Source organism: Cricetulus griseus, chromosome 6 (genome assembly GCF_003668045.3).
Source record: "Cricetulus griseus strain 17A/GY chromosome 6, alternate assembly CriGri-PICRH-1.0, whole genome shotgun sequence".
NCBI lineage: Eukaryota > Metazoa > Chordata > Mammalia > Rodentia > Cricetidae > Cricetulus > Cricetulus griseus.
This window is the reverse complement of record NC_048599.1, coordinates 57,925,128-57,947,276: the sequence shown is the minus strand read 5'-3', so window position 1 is coordinate 57,947,276 and position 22,149 is coordinate 57,925,128. Positions and strand designations below refer to the sequence as shown.

General features: G+C 41.6%; 1 protein-coding gene across 2 annotated transcripts in view; it reads right to left on the bottom strand.

Annotated features, from left to right (window-relative positions):
• Positions 1-22,149, bottom strand: part of Znf106 (zinc finger protein 106) — a 57,028-nt gene that overhangs the window by 23,615 nt on the left and 11,264 nt on the right. Inside the window, exons 3-7 of one of the 2 annotated variants that reach the window (XM_027422112.2) lie at positions 17,849-17,910; positions 8,440-8,637; positions 3,071-5,230; positions 1,500-2,115; positions 350-419 (exon numbers count right to left, since the gene is read on the bottom strand). In XM_027422112.2, the coding sequence (XP_027277913.1) occupies positions 350-419; positions 1,500-2,115; positions 3,071-5,230; positions 8,440-8,637; positions 17,849-17,910 (3,106 nt within the window). The remainder of the gene's footprint in view (positions 1-349; positions 420-1,499; positions 2,116-3,070; positions 5,231-8,439; positions 8,638-17,848; positions 17,911-22,149) is intronic. The other variant, XM_027422113.1, reaches the window with a different exon arrangement.

Genomic DNA, 22,149 nt, shown 5'->3' with positions numbered 1-22,149 from the left:
TACTGAGTCACAACCCAGTTCCTTTCTCAAAACAAACAAACAAACCACAGCAAGCCTTGTGGCATGATGCTACAAGCTTGTACCCAGCACATGGCAGGCTGAGACAAGAGGATCTCTCCAAGTTTGTGGCCAGTCTGAACTATATAGCAATTCCCTGTCTCAAAACAATAAGGAACCCCAGGACTTGGGAGGCAGAGGCAAGTGGACTCTGTGAGTTCCAGGACAGCCAGAGCTGTTACACAGAGAAACCCTGTCTCAAAAAAAAAAAAACAAAAAAACAAAAAACAACCAACCAAACAAGAACAAAAACAAAACAAATAAAAACAATAGTGTTCTGCTATAGCCATACCTTTCTTTCCTTTAATTTTCCTTCTTTTATTTTTTCTCTCCAGACTTGGTAGTTCAGGGGACGATCCATCCTGAAGAGAAAGAAAACTGAATATTGAAACTTACAAAGGACATTACGTGAGAGGGACAAAAAGAACAAGTTTTAAGATAGTCATATGCTACCTTTTGTTATCATCTCTGAGGGGACAACAGAGGCCTGGTGTACAACCCACCAGGAGTTGACTTAATGTTTCTAATAAAAAGTCCAAGTTCATGTGCTTTCTGGTATTAAAGGTAGTAATGTCCTCAGACTCCCATCTGTGTGAAATGACATGTGGATGGGACAGGCAGAGCCAATGGCATTTTACTGATTCCATCACGGTACAGGCCCTACTCTAAATCCCCACAGAAAACCTTTCCCATCAGAAGCTAAACCTACAAGGCAAACCTCAAGGTAATGGCTTTTCAGAAGGGTGCATCTCAAGATTCAAGAACATTTAAAACCACCCAACAGTATCTTCTCTGGTTTAGGGAAGCAGAATCAGGGCTTGAAGCGGATCTAAATCCATTCATGGCTTCAGCTTTAAAGGGGAAGAGGTGCCAGATTAGACAGTATGACTACCAGCAGCTTTCTTTTCAGAAAGGGACCTTTCTTTTCAGTTAGGGATGTCACCACCACCACAATCCTCATCGGGGAGCCGGAGCAGCACGGGTGTTAAATGAAGGCAAAGAGCCTTACAGGTTCAGGCGGGGTAACTAAAGACAGTTACAAAGACCAAAAAACTGCTACTCGATGTTTACGTGTATGCATTCTAGTATTATCAAATCTCTTCAGTGCTACACCGTCCAGTCTCACCATGATCCAACATTTGCACATGCTCTACAAATGCAGCAGTGCCTCTATGAAAACAGATTAAGTTACATCTGAAGATGTGACCTATTCTTAGGTGAACCATTGCTGGGAGACTAGTTTTAGAGATGACTTCATATTTTCCTGGTACTGTACATTCGTGGTCACATTACATCTAGTTTAGTGGAGCTACTCAGGTGAGAGGAACCAGAGCAAACGAAACCACTTCCCAGGTGCCCAATAAAAATCAGCTGAGTCTTTCTTATCAATAATCGAGTCTTCACACCAGATACTTTACAAAAGCACAGGGAATCATACTCACCCCAGTGGCTCTTCGCTTCTTTCTAATACTGTGACCATCGTTTTGCTCAGCACCAGAGGTGCAGCTACTGTCAGTGGCCGCATCTGCTAAGCTGGAGAGTGCGTGAACTGAGGATGCATTTGATGAGAGTGAGTTCCCTTCTCCATTGCTCTCCTGGGCATGGCGCTCCAAAGACAGCGTAGACCTCTCCTGGCTGTGCAAGTCTCTGGCAGAATGCATAAACGGCATTGTGTGATCAGATGGTAACTGTGTGCTATGTCGCCTTGGGGTAGGAATGTTTCCAACCCTTTCACCTGATCTGGCAGAGGGAGTCAGAGGTGCTACTTCCTGTTCAAGATACATGGCCGTCTTTTGACTCTGGGCAGCAGCAGGTGAATTACTCGGCTGGGGTTTGTTTTCTTTGCCGGTACCTTCCTCGCTAAATAAGCTATACACAGGAGCCCTGTCCACGATCACGCTGCTTTCAGAAAGGCTTCGCTTTCTTGCCAAGCCAGGGGATGTGGAGATGGAAACACCTTCCCACTGGAATCCTTCTAGTCTGGACAGGTCGGGCTCCTCATCTAAATCCAAGACTTCCTGTTCATTCTGAACCAAAGGCACCATTTCTATGCCGAACCTTTAAAAAGGAAGGAAAAAAAAAAAAAAAGAGGAACAAATCAGATGGTTTGGGAGAGCACTGGTCATGTGCCAAGTTCCATTACGCAGAGGTTACAGACGACAGTTCCTGCTATGAAGGAGTACACCTCTGACAAGGGATCCAGAAAAAGTGAACAAATACTGCAATGTCACAGGCACAAAATCAGAACTGTATACAGCTACCAGAGTGCAAGCCAGTTAGTAACAATGGGGGGTTTCCACCCCTCAAACAGAGCTATTTTTCTGTAATAAACATTTTAAAAACGAAGAAACCAGTTTACCAAACATTTACAGCCACTCAGCATGACTCCAAGCTTCCTACTTTATTATACCATGCACTATTCAAAAGGCCTGATAAAAAAAAACAAGGCAAAGAAATCAACAAGAACAATAAGACCCCAAGCCTGGAGGCTTACTCATATTATTGCAAAATTATGATTTTTCAAGTAGCAAGCTTATGTTGAACACTCCTTGACCACTCAGAACAGCACCTCAAAATGTGACAAAAGAGCTTGAGAGAAAGCATTCTATGATCCCAGGGCAATACCCACAGCAGACAGAAAGGTATTCACAAGTTGAGTGACAGGCAGTAAGAACAGTTAGTTAAAACTTTTACCACTGGTTCCAAATAATAAGATTCAAAGGAAGATACCGCATTCTTGTCTAGTTAAACTTAAGTGATAGATTTCTGATGGCATTTCCCTAGGTCCATAGTTTCTCAGGTGTGTGCCCCCATCTTAACGGCATGGTCAGGAAAACTGTCACATATGCTAGATGGGGTCAGTCATTGTTTGATACTGGATTAAAGCAGACATCTACAATTGGTATTTTCGGCAAACATTTAATTAAGTAGAACAAGAACTCTCTTTTAATCAAGGCCAAAGGGTGGTAACCTTTAAAAGAAAGCAAGGACAGATACCGAAATAGACACACACCTGGGTAAACCTTTGCCTAGCTCTTGCTTTTTCTTGGTTACTTGTTGAATGACCTGTTCCCAGTTGACATTTCTCCTTGATGCATTTAGAATCTGTCGTAGGGTTGGCTTAAGCCCAGACTCCTTCTCCGTCTCATTCTTTCGGTGGCCACTGATATTTCGAATACGTCGAGCACTGTTGAGGTTTGGCTCTGGGAGATGTGCCCCGGTTTTGCTCTTCAAACTTATGTGCCGGGTTAAATCTCTCTGGAGTGAGGCTGGAAAACCAAGTTTACTCAGTTCAGGCAGGAGTGTGCCTGGGGGTTGATTATTGATATCACTTTTTTGAAGCTCTGCATCCAAGCTAGTGTCCTCAAAGCTTTCTGTTTCAAAAGGCGCATCGGGTTTAGCAAGACCATTATTCTGTACATCTTCTAGAGAGCTCTTCAAGTCTAGCAGTAAGCCCGAGTGTGGACCAGCTGCTGCTGTCACCTGTAACTCGGCCTCTTTCTGGTGAACTGTGGAATTATGTGGGGAGGTGGAAAGGGTCCCAGATGTTCCCAGGATCTGGTTCCCTTGTTCCTTACCCACAGTGTGGGTGCCACAGGACACGGCCTCTGTAGTTGCCAAAGCCACTGCTCCACTTTTTATGCCATGGTTTTCTGGATCAGATGTTGTGCCATCATTTTCAGCTGAATGGGCCTGAAATTCAGTGTTCACAGAGTCTTGGGTTGACTCTTGTACACTCCTACTTTCTTTGGCATGGCTCTCAGGCCTTTTGGACGTGCTAAGGAGTGGCTTTTGCGGTGTTCTGGAACACTGGAGTACTTCTTGGACTTTCTGTGATGTGTCATTTAACTTCTCATCAGGCTCTTTTTCAGTGCCCGACAGAGTTTTAGTCCCCTTTAAAACTCGAGGACACAAACCATGTAACTTGGATGTGTAGGGAGAACCATGGCTGCCTTCTGAAGTGGATTTTTTCAAGAAATGCGAGTGATCTCCAGAAGAAAAGGATTTTGTTTCATTGTTTTTTGAGCGGTTCTTTAAATTATGCTTATGAGGGCCCGACTTAGGAGTTGGAAGTGGAAGGAGTGGGGATTTCAATAACGGAATCTTATTTGACTTACGGTGTGGCTCAGACAGTTCAGTAATGGGGCAAGCTCTCACCACCTCACAGAAAGCAGTGCCATCAGGAACGGCTTTGGGAGATCCAGGAAGTATCTCCTTTTGTGTTTTTAGCACTGGGGGATTACTTGTTTTATCAATTGGCTCTTGCATTCCTGCAGTTATTAAGCTAAAATTAAAGAGAGGCTTATCTGTCATTTCTGACTTGTTGCTAGTGACTTCTTTCAGGGCTGACTGTAAGTCTGGAGTCTTCTGGGAAGGGTAAGGTGTCCAGCGGCGGAACTTTTCCCTTGCTACGTTGCCATTCTTTCCATTAACTTTTGAGGCTGAGTCTGTTTGTTTAGTGGTCTGACTTTCTCGCTGCTCAAAACTGAACTCAAGCAAGCCTTCTGAAGGGAACTTGTCACTTGCAAATCCCTCAGAAGAGCTTCTGTATTTACCAGCTTTGTCACTGTCTTGCCACTGCCATTTATACCTCTCTTGATTGTACTTGCTCGGCTTACTAGATTTCTTGTTCCACATCTTGGTCATGTCTTCCATTTGATAATTAGAATTTCTGTTTCTTCCTTGTTGAAATTTGTCTCCAGGGCCATTGTAATTCCAACTATTTGTGCCACGTACACTGGATTTCCAGTTTCCGTTACTGTTGTTCATGTGCCAGCTGGAAAAGCCACCTGTTCCTTCAGAATGCCAACTGGAATTCCTTCCTGTACTATTATAATTCCAATCCACCATTCCACTGTTTGAATGCCAACCTCCTCCAGAATTACTATGACTATGGAACCAAGCTGAAGAGCCTCTTGTAGCACCTTTATGCCACCCAGAACTCCCTCTTGGTCCACCACTATTCCTCAAAGAATGTGGGAAGCTACTTTTCCTAGTATTATTAAAGCCATCCTTTTCCCATTTCCAATCCCGTGGTGGAGGTCCACGGTGATGCCTTGCTGGTTGATTATAGCTCTCTCTGTCTTGGTAAGGGATTCGGTCTTCTCGTCTCCACTGCGGTTGCCTGTCATCTGAGTTTATTTCTTGGCTGTTACTGGAAGGCTCATCTTGTCTGAAAGAAAAAAAGTTTGTCATTATGGATTTAATGAAATTCTTATACATTCTTCTTTTAAAGGCATAACCCACCCAAACTCTCTCTTCTTTTCTCTTCTTAGATTACAGAATGGGGGCCCATTTTATTTCTGGTGGTTGCTTTTACACCTGTAAGCTACCAGACCATCTTCCCCTTTATCCTAGAAATACTAAAAATTGGACACATTTACACTACCTTCTGGTGTGTGTGTGTGTGTGTGTGTGTGTGTGTGTGTGTGTGTGTGTGGCAGTTAATGTTCGAAAATAGGCTGTTCCTATTATCCCAGCATATTACATTATGTGGCTTTTTTCAAAATAGGAACAGTTAAATTTTCATTAAGTCAATGTTCAGTCAGTGGCCATGCATGATTTTTCCAGGCCCATGTTCTTACTGAAAAATCGACTTTTAAACCCACCTTAAGTGGTAGGATCATACTTTTCATGGACATCTTCATTATTAACCACTTTATCACATGGCCATCGTGGCTGTTAGTAGTGTAAGAAAACATGTATGTATAGTTCCTGTTTGGAATAGGCTTAGAACCAATAACAAATGGGTCATAAACAGGAAGAAAACAGCACAGGTCAAGTAAGAGCTCCCGTACGAGGCTATAAAGAACTGATGAGCTAGATGCAGTTTACAGAGAACCTATAGCTGTTTAAGCTATTTATGCTATATAAGGAGTCTACAAAAGAAGGAACACACTTACATATCGCAGCACTATGTCAAACCACTTTTCTCTACAGACTGCTCATGGTGTGTCTCCCCAGCACGAGAGAGTTGCTCAAAACACCAGGTAATAAAGTGAGCTAAAATTCACTTTGTTTCTGCTAAATACTTCATGTAGATTAACTCATTAATGCTAAGTACTTTATTTGGATTACCTCAACGAACTCTGAACTTTTTAAATGGACAGGCTTCCGTTTAGAGGGGCTGAGTCATACAAACACAAAGGGTAGAGCAAACCCTGAACCTTGACTGCAGATTTTATACTGACCTCTTGGGCCTTGATACAATAAAAAATGTCTGGGCATGGTGATACACACCTCTAATCAAAGCACTGAAGGCAGAAGTGAGTCTGAGGCCAGACTGGCCTATGTAGTGAGCTCCAGATTAGCCATAGCCACAGAGTAAGACACTGCCTCAACAAACAAAAATCTAAAACGTAACAACATGGACTTGCATCTTAAAAGCTGACCTTAACTGGCCTTTTGAAAAACAAAACAAAACAAAACATGGATTGATGAGTGTGTTTTGTCATGTGGGTTTTGGGGATTGGTGTAGGTTGTTAGGCTTGGTTGCAAGTTCCTCTACCCACAGCTCTTTCGTTTGTTTCTTAAGGAAGGTTTTCTCTGTGTAGCCCTAGCTGTCCTGGAACTGAGAGATCCTCCTGCCTCTGCCTCCCGGTGCTGTGATTAGAGACCTGTGCCACCATGGCCTGGCTGTCTTGTCAGCCCCTAACTGGCCTTTAATGGGGCTGGGTACAAATCAGTTCCTTTTTCACAAGATAAAACTGACTGACATGGCAGCACTTGCCTGTAGTCTTAGCACTTAGGCCAGGGCTTAGAAGAGTGTGAGCTGACTACATAAAGAGACCCTGCTTCAATCAAACAGTAAGTAAAAAGTACATGATCTTACAGAATACCATAAGGGCATAAGGCTCAAACAGTAACTGTGATAACAGTGTCTAATCTTAGTCTCTGACAATGTTTAACCATTTATATAGCTAAGTTTTAATAATAATTTTGTTGTTAGCTGTTAGAAATTAGTGTCCTATATCCTGGTAGTGGTAGTGCATGCCTTAGTCTCAGCACTTGAGAGGTAGAAGCAGGTGGATCTCTGTGAGTTCAAAGGCCAGCCTGGTCCAAAGACTGAGTTCCATGACAGTGAGGGCTATACAGAGAAACCCTGTCTTGAAAATAAAACAAAAACCCCAAAAGAATTACTATCCTATTCATTTAACTTCCTAAAACATAAGTGCAGACTACAGCTGTTATTGTAGTCATGAGAATGGCATTAAAGGAACTAGGCAACACAAGGGTTCAACAATCATGTTGCCGTGGGCATTTTAAGACTAAGAAAGTCTTCTTCAAGGACTCAAAAAAAAAAAAAGCTAATATATAGGATAAAACTACATCTTTCCTACCTATATTTAAGTCTCTAACATAAAAAAGGTTGAGAGTATATCTAATTAATATTCAAGAGGAATCTTTAAAAATTTATTTTAGAGTTTGACATTTTCTCATCATGTTAGGACTTTTAAAACTACATTAATTGTTCTCTCATATCTCCTGCCTCATTAAGTAAGTTCATTAGGCCAAAACCAGGTGTGGCAGCATACACCTGTGACTGTAGCACCTTAGGGGACAGAGAGACAGAAGTTCAGAATCATTTTTGCTATGGACAAGCTGGAAACTAGCCATGGCTACACGACTGCCTGGCTCATTCAAAAACAAACAAACAAAACTTAAGGCCATACATAAATCAGTTATGTAAGACCATAAATGCCTAACACACAATTATGTAAACATAGGTATAAATTTCCAAAGTACAATTAGGAAACTTACATTGCTCAATTAATTTTGACATTGTCAAATTTAAAACAGTATATTTATAGAAACACCCAGAGTGAACTGGACACTGTGTAGTCACTAGAACTCCAAAGGTAAAATTCAAATTTGGCAGAAGCACCATACTAATTTACAAGAGGTAATCCTTTCCCCTAAGAAATATTATTTGGACAATAAAAATATTGAATAATATTGCAAATGAATGATGGATGAAATGCTTATTTAATGATGCTTATATATTATACTCTCCAGCTTTCTAGCAGAAAACTGGATTCCAATAAAACCAGTTCCACACACAGTGACTAAGACTATATTTTTCAGGTTTGTAGTTCTATTAGTCAGCTTATTTAAAGACAAGACTGAGTTTCAGGACAGATAATACAGCAGTTCAGTTAAGCATTTCATAGTACTTAGTCTCCAGATAGCAAAAGGCAAACAAAACTCTATATTTAAGGTAAGATTAAGCTTTAGGCTCTTTAAAACTGAGCTCAGTTAGTAGAGAGTTTTCTTAGCTACCCAAGCACTAGAGTTCACCATCTACATAAGACTACCTCAAAATAAATAAATAAATAAATAAATAAATAAATAAATAAAATAAAAATAAACAAAATGACTTACCGACTTTGTTCTTTTCTTTCCTGTATTAACTGAACAAGTTCCTTGTCAAAATAATCTTCTTCTTCCTCTTCCTTTCCACCATCTTCTCTTTCCTGGGCATCAACATTATCTTTGTGCAACTGGCCAGAAATGTGCTTTGCATATGCAGAGAGACCCACTTCTGTGACCCCGCACACTCGGCACTCATGACTACTGTCCCTAGGGAAAGAGGGAGATGAGGGACATTCAATTCTCCCCACTGGCATGGCACACTCACCAGATTGCTAGTTTCCTCTGAAAGGCACTGCACAACTGGGCACAGTGAGAAATCAGTGCTAATAAATGTCAATGCTCCTTTCATCACTTTTAGTAAATTTTGTTTAAAGATTACTTTGGAATAAATTTTAGATTATTTTCCAGCAATCAAGAGGCAACACACTTCGGATTAATGGGATTTAGGAAAAATCTTCTTGAATTGCTGTACTTAAAATCTTGCCAGAGGAAACGTGGTGAAAGGGGAGGCCGGGCAGGGGGCTCAGAGCAAACGTGAGCTGCTCTGGGCTGCACCCATGGTGCCCACGGCACTCAGAAAGCCTGGTGACAGCACTTCCATTTCATCTCCAGCTCTAAAGCTTTCGTCCAGTGAAGGCGAGAGGGTGGAGCAAAGAGGAGGGGGAACAACCAATCTCCATCTGGTAACTAAATTGGAACAGCTGGCATTCTGCCTGGAATGTGAAGATTCCGGACCCTGGCAAATGACAGTAGTAGTCCCAGCAAATGTTCTCAGTCTGGATGATACATGTGACACATTCTGCTTCAGCAGGGCTCATTTTAAAGGGAATGGAAAACATGTCAGTTGTAGGAAGTTAACAGCTGTGTTAGGCAAATGTTTTCTCTCAAGTTTCAGAAAATTCTGCAGTACAGATACAAGCAAAACTGGCCTTTACCTAAACCGGGTGACTGATTTGCTTCTATTTATTTTTTCTTTTACTTGACACAATGGTAAATCACATACTTGGCCAGTCTTAAGCAAAATCATAAATCCTCTTCAGACCCGTAGCAGATCAATAATTGAATGGCTTTTAAGCTTCCTGCAATCCTTTGACTATGTCAGCAGTCTATGCAGGCACCGGGAACCATGCAAACTGTGTCTGTCCAGTAACTCAAACTTAATCCAGGATCTTGCGTTGTAGGTTTATAACAGTGATGAAATATGTGCTTCTTACACCAATCTGTGTCTACATTTTACATAGATAAATCACCACAGACCCATGCCATGAAACACAGCTACCTACTCCTCCCTTTTAAACAAATACCCGCTGGTGAGGTGGCTCAGCAGTTAAGAGCACCGACTGCTCTTCCAGAGGACCCAGGTTCAATTCCCAGCACCCATGTGGCAGCTCATACCTGTCTATAACTCTAGTTCCAGGGGATCTGATATCTTCACCCCAGTGCACATAAAATAAAGGTTAAATAAATTATTTAAAAAAAATACCCAACCAAAATAAGCAGAATTGATATGAATTAACAGAGGTCCTTGAAACCAAGTACTTCATTTACTAGAAGACCATTTCTGTTACAGATCACCTGAATGTCCATTTAAACTAAACACACACCTTACCAAATGCCAAGCACAGCAAAAAGTTACTCAGAGTTACAAACTATAAAACTTCAAACAGTGCCTGGTACATTTTAAAAAGCAATACTGGGGTTGGGGAGATGAGAGCACTTTCTGCTTTCCCAGAGGACCCATGAGCTCCATGCAGTCTGATACTCTTTTCTGGCCTCTTTGGGTTCCTGCTCTCACATGGCATATATTTACCTAAATACACATATACACACAAATAGTAAACACATTTTAGGGGAGAAAAAGCAATACTGGTGGGCTGGAAATGTATCACAATGGTAGGACATGCATCCAGCTAGTGCAGGCACAAGGCAACAGGTTTGGTCTGCAGCACTATGAGTTCAAAGCCAGCCTAGTCTTCAAAGCAGTTGTAGACCAGCCAGGGCCAAACAGGAAGACCCCGAGGGAGGGAGAGGAGAGAGGGTAGGAGAGGAGGAAGAGAAAACAGAAATTTCAGACGCTCCCTCAAAAACTCCTTCTTTCTTCTTTTTTAAAAAAATATTTATTTGGGGGCTGGAGAGATGGCTCAGAGGTTAAGAGTGCTGACTGCTCTTCCAGAGGTCCTGAGTTCAATTCCCAGCAACCATATGGTGGCTCACAACCATCCGTTATGAGATCTGGTGCCCTCTTCTGGTGTGCAGATATATATGGAAGCAGAATGTTGTATACATAATAAATAAATAAAATAAAAAATATTTATTTTATGTGCAGTACTCTAGAGGTAGAGGCAAGCAGATCTCTGTGAGTTTAAGACCAGCCCGACCTGTATAATGAGTTCAAGGCCAGCAAGGACTACATAGTGATAATCTGTCAAAACCAAAAAACAAAACAACCACAATAAAAACAAAGGAAGAATCATTACCTACTTTCTCTAGCTTAACAAGAATATAGTTCTCTAAGACAACTAAATTGAAACTAACTTATTCTAGGTGGGTATTAACTTGTAATAGCAAGCATGTATCTCACAGAAACACAGAAAGTTTATCTATTCCCAATGGGTAGCACCAGAAGAATCTGTAGACTAGACAAATACTGTAAAACACTGTAACTGAAATCCAAGCCAAGTTTATTTTTAGTTAGAAAATAACTTTGTCTTCAATGTCTTCACCTCTGTTTCTACTTAATGTACAAAATGCTAAACTGGATATTGCCACACTACTGCTCTCATTCTATTGAAGACTTTTGTACTTATCTTAATTTTTTCAAAATTGCTGATTATGACTTTATAAAATGTTCAAGCCATCAATATCCCTCTTGAATTCATCATTAATGTGGTGATATTTTCTTTGTGCTCTAACAAATAAAGCTTGCTTGGAGATCAGAGGGCAGAGCTAGCCACTAGTTAACCATAGAAGCCATGAAGTGGTAGTATACACCTTTAATCCCAGCACTTGGGAGGAGGAAACAGGAAATGATATGGCTGAGCAGAGAGAGGAAGTGATAAGGTAGGGCGGAGACAGGAGCTCAGCCCCCTTTTAGGCTGAAGAGTTGGCTAGTTAAGAAGTGGCTGTGGCTGGATCCTTTCTCTGATCTTCCAGCATTGACCTTGATATCTTGCTCTGGGTTTTTATTATTAAGACCAACTAGGATTTGAGTTACACATTAATAACTGGCTTAAAAAGTCTGCATAGACATGTAATTATGGACAAAATGTACTGCTTTTGTGTCATGGCTAATAAAGGCAATAATTTTCCTCAGGGTGTTTGAAGGGCCCAAATTAGCTTCATCCTGTCACCACACAATTTCCCCTCATGTACAAAAGGCAGTCTTAAGATACTCTATGCATAAGCCTTTCTTTATTAAGCTTGCTCCAACTAAACCACAACAGCTGCTTGATAAATAAAGGCTTGAGTCTTTGGTAGCTTCTATCTGGAGAAACTGCTTATATCAGACACCTACCTCATGTCCCTAATTAGAAACCAAAGAAAACTGACCAAAACAGTTAAGTTTGCATTTAAAACTGAATGTAAAAACTTAATAAAGGACTTTATAATTCTTTATAAGAACATAACTTAAAAGTAAAATTCAGCAGTAAGCACGGTAATTAAACATGAAACCCAGAAGAAATGGTCATATGCTGGGGCTAAGAGGGAAAAGGAATAATTATTGGTAAGTATTTGTCTCTAAGGCACAAACCAGTTATGACTGTCATTAAAATAATGCTCCAAGTCAATAAATCATTTTTGAGACTTCATGAAGTTTTTCAAAAACTGATCAGCTAGTTTTTCATGCTTTTTATTTGTTATAGGCTAGCAATTTGTTATGGCTGCACCTAACATATGAGGAAACCTGTATAAATGTGCTCCCTCTAAATAAAGGAAGTTAGGGTGCGCAAGATGGTATTTACAGGAGGAAAGGCGGTTACAGAGCAACTCATAATCCACATGAGGTCCAGTTAAGACAGATCTGACAATCCAGGCAATGGTGGAGAGGATAACCTAAACGCCCTTCCCCTAAAATGAGATTGATGACTACTTTTTATGCCATCCTAGAGCCCTCATCCAGTGGCTGATGGAAGCAGAGACAGATATCCACAGATATACACTGAACTGAACTCTGGAACTTAGTTGCAGAGAGGGAGGAATGAAGATCGAAGGGGTTGGTACCAGGTTGGAGAAACCCACAGAAACAGCTGGCCTGAACAAGGGGGAGCACATTGACCCCAGATGCTGTCTGGGAGGTCAGGGAGGACTGATCCAGACCCCTGAACATGGATGTCAATGAGGAGGCCTCTGCACTCCGGGGGCAGGAGGGGGGTGGCTGGTAGGGGATTAATATTTTTCCCTGGTGTAAGAAGGGACTTTGAGAGCCGATCCCACGAGAAGGGATTTACTCTTGCCCTGGACACATGGTGAAGGGCCCAGGCCCAGCCCAGGATGATGTGGTGGACTTTGCTTGAGCCCCCATTGAGAGTCCCACCTGCCTGGGGAGTGGAGGGTAGATGGGGTGGGGGGTAGGCCGGGGATAGGGAGGGAGGGGGGTGAGGGGAGGGAGAAGAAGAAGGGATTGATAAGTGAAACAAGCTTGTTCCTAATTTGAACTAATAAAAAAAAATTTTTAAAAAATGTGTACAGATCTAAAACTGAAAGCATATAAAGTCTGGGTAGGATAGACAGATTACTCAAGTCAAGGGCACCTAATCAGAGGGAATACAGTTTGTAGAAATGCAGTTCAAAGCCTTTTCTTATGTATGTCCATGTCTCTAAGAAGTGAAACTCTTGACTCAGAAGACAGCAAGATGGAATGGGATTTTACTAAAGAGGAATGAGGTAAATAGTCCTACTTTCATTTTCTTCCCCCTCTTTGAGACAGGTTTCTCTATGTAGTCTTGGCTGTCCTGGAACTCCTATGGCTGGCCTCGACCTCAGAGATCCTCCTGTATCTACCTCCCAGTCCTGGGATTAAAGGTGTGTGCCACCACACCTGACCCAGCAGACTTACTTTCCATGATCCTGTATTTGTTACATCTGAATCTTTAAGTGATAGAGCTAAGTGGTTAAGAGCACTGGCTGGCTGGGCATTGGTGGCACACGCCTTTAATCCCAGAGGCAGGTGGATCTCTGTGAGTTTGAGGCCAGCTGGTCTACAGAGGAAGTTCCAGGACAACCTCCAAAACAATACGCCTTTAATCCCAGCACTCGGGAGGCAGAGGCAGGCAGATCTCTGTGAGTTCGAGGCCAGCCTGGTCTCCAGAGCGAGTGCCAGGATAGGCTCCAAAGCTTCACAGAGAAACCCTGTCTCAAAAAACAAAAACAAACAAACAAACAACAAAAGAGCACTGGCTGGGGCACTCTTTGAAGCTCCTCCTGTCCTCTAATTCTAACCCCCAGTCTTATCCCCAGCTCTGCAGCAGCCCACCTGCTGTGGCCTCTCTGCTTCCATTACCAGTACCAGGATTAGTTTACACAGATCCTGGCTGGCACACCCAGCAGTCCTCCCTCCTATGGACCCTTCTCAGTAACAGCAACTCTCCCACCACTAGCCCATTCCCATCCCTTACTGTCAAATTCCAATGCCTAGAAACGTGTTCTACCCTGGACCCCTCCAATGATGACACCTGGCAAATATGAGGAGCATTTCCAATCCAGCAAGCCACAGCCATCACACTTTCCTAAGAACCAGAAAGGCCAACAGAAACCAAGGAACAGAACACAAACCCAACAAAGGCAAGTCCACATATCAGCGCCTAGAGTTAAAGTCATCCCAAACCCAGATTCCTAGAAACCAGCGTAAAAACACAGTAAGAGCCAGGACAATACTAAAAGGGGTAAACTAAACTAAAAGGGTTCATTTCTAGAAATGAAGGGACTAGACCCTCACTCAGCCCCTGCTTTAGCAGCCATGACAGGCTACAGAAAAGACACATAGGCCTCAAACATGTCTAAGGAAAACTCCAGATCCTCTGGCCTCCCAGAGCCTAGGGCCAAAACCGAACGCAAAAACTCCAGAGTCCCACTCCAGCCTCCTAGATACTTGGTTTCTGGGAAACTCCAGGAGAGACCAATACCTCCCCTGTAGTCTCCAGGATACAGTTCTGAAAACCATTGGTACCTATGTACAATAGGCCACCTGCAAGTAACAAGACAATGCCATAGAAACCACAAAATGTTTCCTCTCAGTCTGACCAATGAAAATAATTGGTACTCAGGTATTTCATGCCAAATATGACTTTGAGAAATTCTCCTGATTGTTCCCAAATGTCAACCAATCAGAAACCAACCTACTGATGTAATCCTGTAACTTTAAAACCTAGCAGTAGACAGGGAACTTCATTCACTCCCTCTGGAGGCTGCTGCGACAGCTAGCTAGACAGGATCCCTGTCATGGTTGGATAAACAATTAAAACATCGCTTTTGCAGTTTGGTGGGTCTGTCTTCCTGGTGGTCTCTGGGGATCTTCACGACTTGGGCACAACAAATATATCTCCCTCCACTGGAGCCCAGCAACCCTACCACACTAGACCCCAAGTAATGCAATGCAGCTGAAGCACAAGACAAAGACTTCAAAATAGCTATTATGAATATGTTCAAGAGCCTTAAAGAGGAAATGAACAAATCCATTAATGAAAATGCAAACAGTGGAATGAAATAATGAGGACAAGTCAGGACATGAAAGTGGAAATAGAAACAAAAGAAAACCGACACTGAGGGAAAACTAGATACGAAATGTCTAGGAACTTGCAAACAAACCTCTGAGGCAAGCTTCACCAACAGAACACAAGAGATGGAAGAGAGAATCTCAGACATTGAGGACAAGGTAGAAGAAGTGGATGCTTTGACCGAAGAAAATGTTAAATCTGAAAAAGACATCAAGGCAAAAAACCTCCAGGAAATCTGGGATAATATGAAAAGACCAAATCTACAAATAAAAGGAATAGAGGAAAGAGGAAAAAACCCAGGTCAAAAACTCAGAAAATATTTTCCACAAAACAATAGAAGAAAAATTTCCCCAACCTAAAGGAGGTGGTATCTATCAAGGTACAACCAGCATAAAGAACACCAAATAGACTAGACAAGAAACAGACTAGAAAAGAACTTCCCACAACACATAATAATCAAAATACTAAATATACAGAATAAAGAAAGAATATTAAAAGCTGTAAAGGAAAAAGATCAAATAACATATAAAGGCCGACCTATTAGAACAATACCTGACTCCTACATGTTGATTCTAAAAGCAAGCCAAGCCCGGAGAGATGATCTACACACCAGCCTAGACTACTATACCCAGCAAAACATTCAATCACAATAGATGAAGATAGAAAGGCACTCAACCATAATACCAAATGTAATCAGTGTCTATCTACATCAACCATAATACCAAATGTAATCAGTGTCTATCTACATATCCAGCTCTACAGAAAGAACTAGAAGGAACACTTTCACCTGATGAGGTTAACCACACCCAAGAAAACACAAGGCATAAATAACAGACCAGGAAATCAAAAGGGAGAGACCCACACCACAACAACAAAATAACAGGAACCAACATCAATGGCTTCAATTCACTAATAAAAAGACAAAGACTAACAGACTGGAATAAAAAACAGGATCCATCCTGCTGTTGCATCCAAGAAACATACTTTAACATCAATTATAGATTATTACCCCAGGGTAAAAGGATGGGAAATGATATTCTAAGAAGCAAGCTGGTGTTGCCATTCTACTGTCTGACAAAATAGACTTCAAGCCAAAGCTAATCAGCAGAAATAGGGAAGGACAGTGCATACTCATTAAAGGAAAATCCACTAAGAGAATAGTGCAATGCTAAGCATCTATGGACCAAACACAAGGGTACCCAAGTTCATAAAAGAAACACTACTACATCTTAACATATTGATCCTCACACAGTGATACTGGGTGACTTTTCCCCATTCTTGCCAATAGATAGGTCATCCAGATAAAAACCAAACAGAGAAATGCTGTAGCTAAATGATATCATAAACCAAACTACAGAACATTTTACCCAAACACAAAAGGATATACCTTCTTCTCAGCACCTCATGGAACTCTAACTCTCTCCAAAATTAACCACATACTTTATGTTGCCTTCATATATGTAAACATTTTAGGAAGTTCAAACGGCCCTTAGTTTTAGATGCCTCCCATTATTGTCGCCCTCCTGTCCATGTACTGCTATACTGCTATCTATTCTACTTCTTTTTTTTTTTGGTTTTTCGAGACAGGGTTTCTCTGTGTAGCTTTGGAGCCTATCCTGGCACTCACTCTGGAGACCACGCTGGCCTCGAACTCACAGAGATCTGCCTGCCTCTGCCTCCCGAGTGCTGGGATTAAAGGCGTGCGCCACCAACCCCAGGCCTATTGCCTCTTCTTAAGGAGATCCATCCCTCCCCACCCAGTCAGTGCCTTTATCCTATGCCTAATCTATATGTTACACAGATTGTAGCTTGCTTATCAAAGACTTAACAGCTAACATCTACTTATAAGCAAATACATACCATATTTGTCTTTCGAAGTGAGCCCCTTTTTTTGTTTCCATTAAGCATAACCATTACACATTACAGACCCAGGCACAGAAGAAAACATTAGCACTTATATTCTAATGATGTACTAAAGTCTAAAAATAGCACATTAATTTACAGACACAAGATAAACCTGTTAAGACTTACAATAAAGTTAATATTAACATCACATAAATAAAACAGTAGCTTCACAGAAACTTTACTATTCATGGAGCAAAATATAATTCATATTTCTGAATTTACCACCTTTATCTAACCTCTATATGTGAAATCCGTATTAGTCAAGAAGACACACAGAAAAAAAGACATGGAATATACATACATACATACATACATATTCTTTTCAAACGTCTTTTAAATATCTTATACTTTAAATCATTAACAGAGCATTCTGAAAAACACTTAAGGTCTTTTATTTGGTTTTGCAGACACTAATAAGTTTCAGCATAGCATAGAGTTGTGGATTTTCTAGGCTATTTCAGAAAGACTAAGTGTTTACAGCTTACAATTAATTTTGCCAAAGCAAAAATATGGAAAATGGCTGTAAGGCCACTATGCAGGAATGAGTCAGCTTGTGAGTAAGAAAGCTAGCTCATGTCAGCTCAACGTTGTTTAATCTACTTGCCTGAATTGCTATGAATTCTACCCATGTGTAGAAGTGAGATGCACAAATGTGTCAGGGTTTATCTCTTAAATGTCAAAAGTCTACTGTTATTAAGCCTAATTCAATGCCATCGGACAACAGTCATCATGATAACAGGCACCATTAGCACTTAGACCCCTACATTAGCAAACTTATGGAGAAGAACTGTTCATATTACCTGCCCTTCAAGTTCTCAAGTTCCCTGTGATGCAACATGCTCCGCATGTGTTCGTCCATTTCCTTCAAAATAAAACAAAACAAAACAAAAAGCACATTAACCAAGGGGACTGTCAGGGGTAGGGTAGGTGGAATTCCTCGGTTGATATTCAATTAACAATCTGGGTTCAAACTCCCTGTGCCAAAATATTTTGTGATTACTCTTCTCAACTTAAAATCAACACTGGTAGCCGGGAGGTGGTGGTGCACACCTTTAATTCCAGCACTTAGGAGGCAGAGGCAGGTGGATCTCTGTGAGTTCGAGGCCAGCCTGGTCTACTGAGTTCCAGGACAAGCTCCAAAGCTACACAGAGAAACCCTGTCTCCAAAACCAAAAACAAAAAAAGAGGGGAAAGACTTAACACACGTTAAATTCTATTTCATTATAAAGAATACACTAGAGTCTGGGGGAAGGGAGCAGTCAAGTGTGGTGCCCATACTGTAAGCCCAGCACTTGGTGAAAGCCCCCAAACCTGCCCATCATACTATCATCCCAGCACTTGGGAAGCCTAGACAAGACCACCAAAAGTTTGAGGCCAGCCTAATCTACACATGGAGTTCTACTTCATCCAGGACTACACAGAAAAATCCAAGGACCCAGCAAGATGATGGCTTGGCTTGCCACTGAACCTGATGACCTGAGTTTGATCCTTGGCGGTCACATGGTGAAAGGAGCGCACCCATCTTCATATGCACACTAAGGAATACAAGCGCACAAGCATGCACATGCAGGCACACACATGGACACATACACACATAAAACATAAGTCTTTCAAATCACTTAGCTTTTAAACTATTTGGCTATTTTATGTATATGTGGCATATGTTGGTGTGCATATGTGTACACACTCACACACACACACACACACACAGAGAGGTGTGACTGTGGAGGTTAAAGGCAAATGTTGGACATCTTAATTGCTTTCTACCTCATTTTTAATTTTTTAAAGTGTGTGTATATGAGTGTACATGCATGTGAATGCAGGTGCCTGTTTAAGTTAGAGGATCCCCTAGAGCTGGAGTTAAGGTGATTGATTATAAGCAGCCCAACATGGGAGCCTGAAACCAAACTTGTAATCTCTGGAAAAGCAGTAAGTACTCTTAACCACTGAGCCATCTCTCCAGGCCCTCCACCTTCTTGAGATGAAGTTTCTCATTAAAATGGAAGTTTACCAATTCAGCTAAGCTGGCTGGCCAGTCTCTATGCTGGGATTGTAGATGCACGCTGCTGCCACTGGCCTTGTGTGTTAAGGATCCAGACTCATGCCCTCATGTTTGCATGGGAAGCACTTTTCTGACTGGGCCATCTCCTCGGTCCCTATTTGTTTACTTTTATCCACATTCTTTCCCTGCTCAACTGAAAGTTTCTCAAGAATAAGCTTAACTCCAGCCGGGCGGTGGTGGCACACGCCTTTAGTTCTGGGGAGGCAGAGGCAGAGGCAGAGGCAGAGGCAGGTGGATATCTGTGAGTTGGAGACCAGCCTGGTCTATAACAGCTAGTTCCAGGACAGCCTCCAAAGCCACAGAGAAACCCGAAAACAAACAAAACCTCTTAAGGTTTGGCGGAGCCTGGCATATAAATTGTTAATAAACATTTGTTGAAGCCAGGTGATAGTGGTGCATGCCTTTAATCCCGGCACTTAGGAAGCAGAGGCAGGTGGATCTCTGTGAATTTGAAACCAGCCTGATCTACAGAGCAAGTTCCAGGCCAGTCTCCAAAGCTATAGAGAGAAACGCTGTCTTAAAATTCCAAAAAAGTAAACAAAGCGTCTCTATGGAGTTTTTGTTTGTTTTTTTTCTGTTTTATTTATTTATTTTGGTTTTTTGTTTTGTTTTAGTTTTTTATTTTTTATATATTTGAATTACAAACAAGATTGAATTACATGACACTCCCAGTTCCCTTCTCCCTCCCTCCCTACCACACCCCCAACTAAAACCCTACCTATCATAAGTCCTTTCTTCTAATCTACACCTGACTCAATCTTTCTGCTCCCTAATGACCTCTGCATCCTTCCTTTTCTTCCCTTCTCGTTCTCGTAGCTCCCTCCACCTCTTCCCATGTTCTCAATTTGCTCAGGGGATGGTGACCCTTTCCCCTTCTCTAAGGGACAAAGTTTGTCTCTTTTAGGGTTTTCCTTGTTTACTAGTTTCTCTGGCAGTGTGGACTGTAGGATGGTAATCCCTTACTCTATGTCTAAAATCCACATATGAGTGAGTATATATCATGTTTGTCTTTTTGTGATTGGGTTACCTCACTCAGAATGGTTTCTTCTAGTTCCATCCATTTTCCTGCAAATTTCAAGATTCCATTGTTTTTTTCTGCTGAGTAGTACTCCATTGTGTAAATGTACCACAATTTCTCTATCCATTCTTCAGTTGAGGGGCATCTAGGCTGCTTCCAGTTTCTGGCTATTACAAATAATGCTGCTATGAACATCGCTGAACAGATGTCTTTGTTGTATGAATGTGCTTCTTTTGGGTATATGCCTAGGAGTGGAATTGCTGGATCTTGTGGTAGACTCATTCCCATTTTCTTGAGGAGTTGCCATACTGATTTCCAAAGTGGCTGTACAAGTTGGCACTTCCACCAGTAGTGGAGGAGTGTTCCTCTTTCTCCACACCCTCTCCAGCATAAATTGTCATTGATGTTTTTGATTTTGGCCATTCTGACAGGAGTAAGATGGTATCTCAGAGTTGTTTTGATTTGCATTTCCCTGATGGCTAAGGATGTTGAACACTTTCTTATGTGTCTTTCAGCCATTTTAGATTCCTCTATTGAGAATTGTCTATTTAGTTCTGTACCCCATTTTTTAATTGGATTGTTTGGTGTTTTGGAGACTAGCTTCTTGAGTTCTTTGTATATTTTGGAGATCAGCCCTTTGTCAGATGTGGGGTTGGTGAATATCTTTTCCCAGTCTGTGGGCTGTTGTTTTGTCTTGCTGACTGTGTCCTTTGCCTTACAGAAGCTTCTCAGTTTCATTTATTAATTGTTGATCTCAGTGTCTGTGCTACTGGTGTTATGTTCAGGAAGCGGTCTCCTGTACCAATTAATTCAAGGGTATTTCCCACTTTATCTTCTAATACGTTCAGTGTGGCTGGGTTTATGTTGAGGTCTTTGATCCATTTTGACTTAAGTTTTATGCAGGGCGAAAGGCTTGGGTATATCTGAAGTCTTCTACATGTTTGCATCCAGTTATGCCAGCACCATTTGTTGAAGATGTTCTCTTTGTTCCAGCGTATATATTTGGATTGTTTGTCAAAAATCAGGTGTTCGTAGGTGTGTGGGTTAATAACAGGGTTGATGGGCTGGAGACATGGCTCAGCTGTTAAGAGCACCTGTTGATCTTGCAGAGGACCCAGATAGGTTCCCAAAACCTACAAGGGAGCTCACAACTCTCTACAACTTCAGTTCCAGAGGATCTGGCTCCACCTTCTGACTTAAGCAGGCACCAGCATGTACTCAGGCAAATCACCCATAGACATAAAATAAAAATAATTAAGTCTGCCGGGCGTTGATGGCGCATGCCTTTAATCCCAGCACTCGGGAGGCAGAGGCAGGAGGATCTCTGTAAGTTCGAGGCCAGCCCGGTCTACTGAGTGAGTGCCAGGATAGGCTCCAAAGCAATACAGAGATGTATATGGAAGCAGAATGTTGTACACATAATAAATAAATAAAATCTTTTAAAAAAAAAAGATCTGCAAACATTTCAAGTATAATCAGAGAATGTCTGCTTACTACACAGTTAACATGCAGCTACAACTCAACTGATTACTATAGTGTGCTGACTTTGACTTACTGAGTATTAACTTCATAAGGACTCAAGGATGCAGAGAAGTTAACTCCTTTATTAACCAGGTACTCCTCAAGTGCTTCTCACGCCCTACATACAGAGCCAGGCACTGAAGAAGTATGTGTGAAAATCGAGTACTCTAACTCAAATCCAGGAAGGTCTGACAACAAACCTCATGTTACAATGTAAGCACATAATTCATTTCTTAATAAAACAAAATTAAATAAAGTAGGGGGGGTTGGTGGTGCATGCTTTTAATTCCAGCACTCGGGAGGCAGAGGCAGGCAGATCTCTGTGAGTTCGAAGCCAGCCTGGTCTACTGAGTGAGTGCCAGGATAGGCTCCAAAGCCTATACAGAGAAATCCTGTCTCGAAAAACAAAAAACAAAACAAAAATAAAACATAGTGCATTTCTTCATCATATACAGTTTGTCAGAAAAAGCATAACTACTCCACAGCCCACTATTGTTTTA